The sequence below is a fragment of the Cebus imitator genome, unplaced genomic scaffold (assembly GCF_001604975.1).
Source record: "Cebus imitator isolate Cc_AM_T3 unplaced genomic scaffold, Cebus_imitator-1.0 Scaffold216, whole genome shotgun sequence".
Lineage (NCBI taxonomy): Eukaryota > Metazoa > Chordata > Mammalia > Primates > Cebidae > Cebus > Cebus imitator.
Window position 1 is genome coordinate 236,251 of NW_016107531.1, and position 3,962 is coordinate 240,212.

Consider the following 3,962-nt stretch of genomic DNA (forward strand, 5'->3'; position numbering starts at 1 on the left):
GTTGACCAGGATGGTCTCGATCTCGACCTCGTGATCCACCCACCTCAGCCTCCCACAGTGCTGGGATTACAGGCTTGAGCCACCGCGCCCGGCCATTTTTTGTATTTTTAGTAGAGACAGGGTTTCACCATGTTGGCCAGGCTGGTCTCAAACTCCTGACCTCGTAATTCACCCACCTCAGCCTCCCAAAATGCTGGGATTACAGGAATGAGCCATCTCGCCTGGTCAAATAAATTAATTAAATAAAAGAAATCCTTTCCATGGCTTCCAAAATGTCCTCAGTGCAAATACCTCAGAGTAGCTGCTGAGAACTGGCCCCCTGCCAACCTGTATGGCCCCCTTGTCCTCTGCTCACCCACTCTGGCCCGCTTTCCATTTCTCAGCTACAAACACTTTCCCACTTTGGGGCCTTCCCACAAGATATTCCCACAAGATGTTCCCACTGAGTAGCATGCTTTCTTCCCCGGCACCCACCTGATGAACACTTAACCATCCTGCAGGATGCCTCTTAAATGTCACTTGTTCCAGAAAGAGTTCCCTATTACCTACCCCCCATGGGGTCCTCCCTTCCCCTCACAGTACGAATCATAAGCACAATCAGTAATAACTGTAATTAACTTTGTGACTATTGAACAGGCTCCGGGACACTGGCACAGTGCCTATGCCCACCTCCTCCATTGCTTTCCATTACTGCCCAGGGTTCAGGGCTGCCTGGCGGTGAGGAATAAACGAGCAGGGGCAGGGCAGGCACTTACATGGTGAAGTCCTTCTCCTCCTTCATGCGCTCAATGTTGTGCCTCAGCACCGTGTTCTCATGCTCAGTCTCAGCCAGTTCGTGGGCCACCTCCTCCAGCTCTTCCTTCCGCTCCTCCAGGAACCTTTTGGCCATCTGGCGCTCACCCTTCTGCATCTTGACCTGCGCAAGGGGATGCAGGCAGGAGCCACTGAAGGGAGGTCCCTCCTCTATGCTTCATTGCTATAGCGGCCCAATGCTTTGGACCAAACTAAGGGCCCCAGCCGGACATGGTGGCTCATGCCTGTAATCCCAGGGTTTGGGAGGCCAAGGCAGGTAGATCACTTAAGGTCAGTAGTTTGAGATCAGCCTGGCCAACACGGTGAAACTCTGTCTCTACTAAAAATATAAAAATTAGCCAGATATGGTGGCACATGCCTGTGAACTCAGCTACTCAGGAGGCTAAGGCAGGAAAATCACTTGAACTCGGGAGGCGGAGGTTGTAGTGAGCCAAGATTGTACCACTGCACTCCAGCTCAGGCAACAGTTCGAGACTCCATCTCAAAAAATAAGTTTGTTTATTTTGAGACAGTCTTGCTCTGTCATCCTAGATTGGAGTGCAGTGACGTGATCTTGGCTTACTGTAATCTCCATCTCTATGGCTAAAGGGATCCGCCTGCCTCAGCCTCCCAAGTAGCTGGAATTACAGGTGTGAGCCACCGCACCAGGCCCTGGATTGACTGATTGATTGATTGATTGATTTAGAGAGAGAGTTTTGCTCTGTCCCTCAGGCTGGAGTGTAGTCTCGTGATCTTGGCTCACTGCAACCTTGTCTCCTGGGTTCAAGTGATTCTCCTGGCTCAGCCTCCTGAGTACCTGGGACTACAGGCGCCCGCCACCACACCCGACTATTTTTTGTACTTTTTGTAGAGATGGGGTTTCACCATATTGGCCAGGCTGGTCCTGAACTCCTGACCTTGTGATCCGCCTGCTTTGGCCTCCCAAAGTGCTGGGATTACAGGCATGAGCCACCACACCCGGCCCAAAGCCTGGATTTTAATGACAAATCTGCCAACTTCCTAGTTGGGGACCTTGGACTTCTACCTTCTATTTCCAGTTCCATTACCATATCCCACCCCAAGAGACAGCACAGAAACTGAGGGCAAACTTCCTTGGCCTCTTTGGGGCTTTGTGTTAAACTCTGTATAAAGTGGAAAGCATAGGCCCTAGTTTCCCAGGTATTTCATCTTTATAATGAGGACATTACCACCACCAGCTTCACATGGTATTGTAAAGTCAAATCAGACTACCCACGTAGAGCACCAGGACAGGAGCATACTCAATAGAGAGCATCCCTTGGTGGGATGGGATCTCATGCTGCCCCAGCTCCCTCCCCAGGCGGGCACCTGAAACCCTGGGCAACCCTGAAGAGGAGGGCAGAAGGCCTGCAGAGGCACGTTGAGGGACCAGGCAGGAAATCTACCTGGGTGGTTCTGCACATCCTCAGGGTACTAGCTGTCCCACCAGCCCCCTACCTCTCTCACCTCAGACTTCAGACAACCAACTGCATTCATAAGACTGTCAATCTTCTTATCATAATGATTCATTTTACAGTGACCTGAGTCATCATCTTCTGTAGAGAGGTCACTTAACCGCATCACTGAGACCAGCTTTTCTGAAGACGGTGGCGTGATCTCCAGGCAATGAGGTGGATTCTGATGTAGGGGAGGGAGAAACACATGAACTTAGAAGGCAGATCCTTGACCATGAGTTCCACTACTGGAAGCTTATTTACTGATTAGACAGGAAAAGCTGTTAACAGCTAACTCAGGGACCCCAGGAAGAACCATACTCTGCATACTCTGAACCCTTGTCATGGAACATTACCTATCCATATTTAAATGATGATTTTGGAGAATTCCTAACATCAAAATTGAAAGCTTGGGTTACAATGTTAAGTTTAAAATAAAGAACATAGGCTGGATACCCTGTAAACCCAGTATTTTGCGGGGCTGAGGTGGGAGGATTGCTTGAGGACAGGAAGTAAAAATGAGCCTGAGCAACATAGTGAGACCTTGTCTCTACAAAAGTAACAAAAATTAGCTGGGGCCAGGCACAGTGGCTCATGCCTGCAATCCCAGCACTTTGGGAGGCTGAAGCGGGTGGATGACCCTCGAGGTCAGGGGTTCGAGACCAGCCTGACCAACATGGTGAAACCCCGTCTCTACTAAAAATATAAAATTAGCCAGGCATGGTGGTGCATGCCTATAATCCCAACTACTTAGGAGGCTGAGGCTGGAGAATTGCTTGAACCCGGGAGGTGGAGGTTGCAGTGAGCCAAGATCTCACCATTGTACTCCAGCCTAGGCAACAAGAACAAAGCTCTGTCTCAAAAAAAATCAGGTGGGTGTGGTGGCACATGCCTGTGGTCCCAACTACTCAGAAGGCTGATGCAGGGGATTCCTTGAGTTCAGGAGTTCAAGGCTGCAGTGAGCTATGACAGCATCACCGCATGCCAGCCTGGGTGACACAACAAAACTCTATCTCTAAAAATAACAACACTAATAAAGAAAGAATATAACAAATCAGCAAAAATATTAATAATACCCAAAGGTGGCAAAAGTTTAGGGCAATACATTTTTTTATACCTAGGATAGAAATATGTCAAAGTCTTTTAAATGAATATGAATACAATAGTGGATTAGTTACAAAGGCAGATAAATCTGCTGAAAAGGTATTATACAAACAAGTGACTAAATTTGAGAAAAGGCAAGATATTGTATGATATTAAGAAATGCTCTTAGGAGTAATGATTGTTATTTTGATGATGTAGAAAAATATTATAAATGTATATGATACAATACCTGGAAAATACTTTTGTAAATATAGCAGTATAGAAAATATTTTAAAATACATGTATGCTTCAGGAAACTTCGTGCAAAGCTGTAAACACTTTGCTTTTTTTTTTTTTTTTTTTAGTGTAGTGGTGTGGTCTCAGCTCACTGTACTCTCTGCCTCCCAGGTTCAAGTGATTCTGCTGCCTCGCCCTCCTCATTATCTGGGATTACAGGTGCCCACCACCATGCCAAGCTGTTTTTAGTAGAGACAGGGTTTTACCGTGTTGGCCAGGCTGTTCTCAAACTCCTGACCTCAAGTGATCCATCTGCCTTAGCCTCTCAAAGTGCTGGTATTACAGGGGTGAGCTACCACACCTGGCCATCTACTGCAT

General features: G+C 47.5%; 1 protein-coding gene across 19 annotated transcripts in view; it reads right to left on the bottom strand.

The window, feature by feature from the left end:
* ODF2 (outer dense fiber of sperm tails 2) overlaps positions 1–3,962 on the bottom strand; it is a 47,682-nt gene that overhangs the window by 30,530 nt on the left and 13,190 nt on the right. For all 19 annotated transcript variants that reach the window (XM_037745881.1, XM_037745877.1, XM_017548966.2 and 16 more), the window contains 2 exons: positions 2,278–2,448; positions 756–916 (listed from right to left, as the gene is read on the bottom strand). In XM_037745881.1, coding sequence (XP_037601809.1) covers positions 756–916; positions 2,278–2,448 — 332 coding nt within the window. The remainder of the gene's footprint in view (positions 1–755; positions 917–2,277; positions 2,449–3,962) is intronic.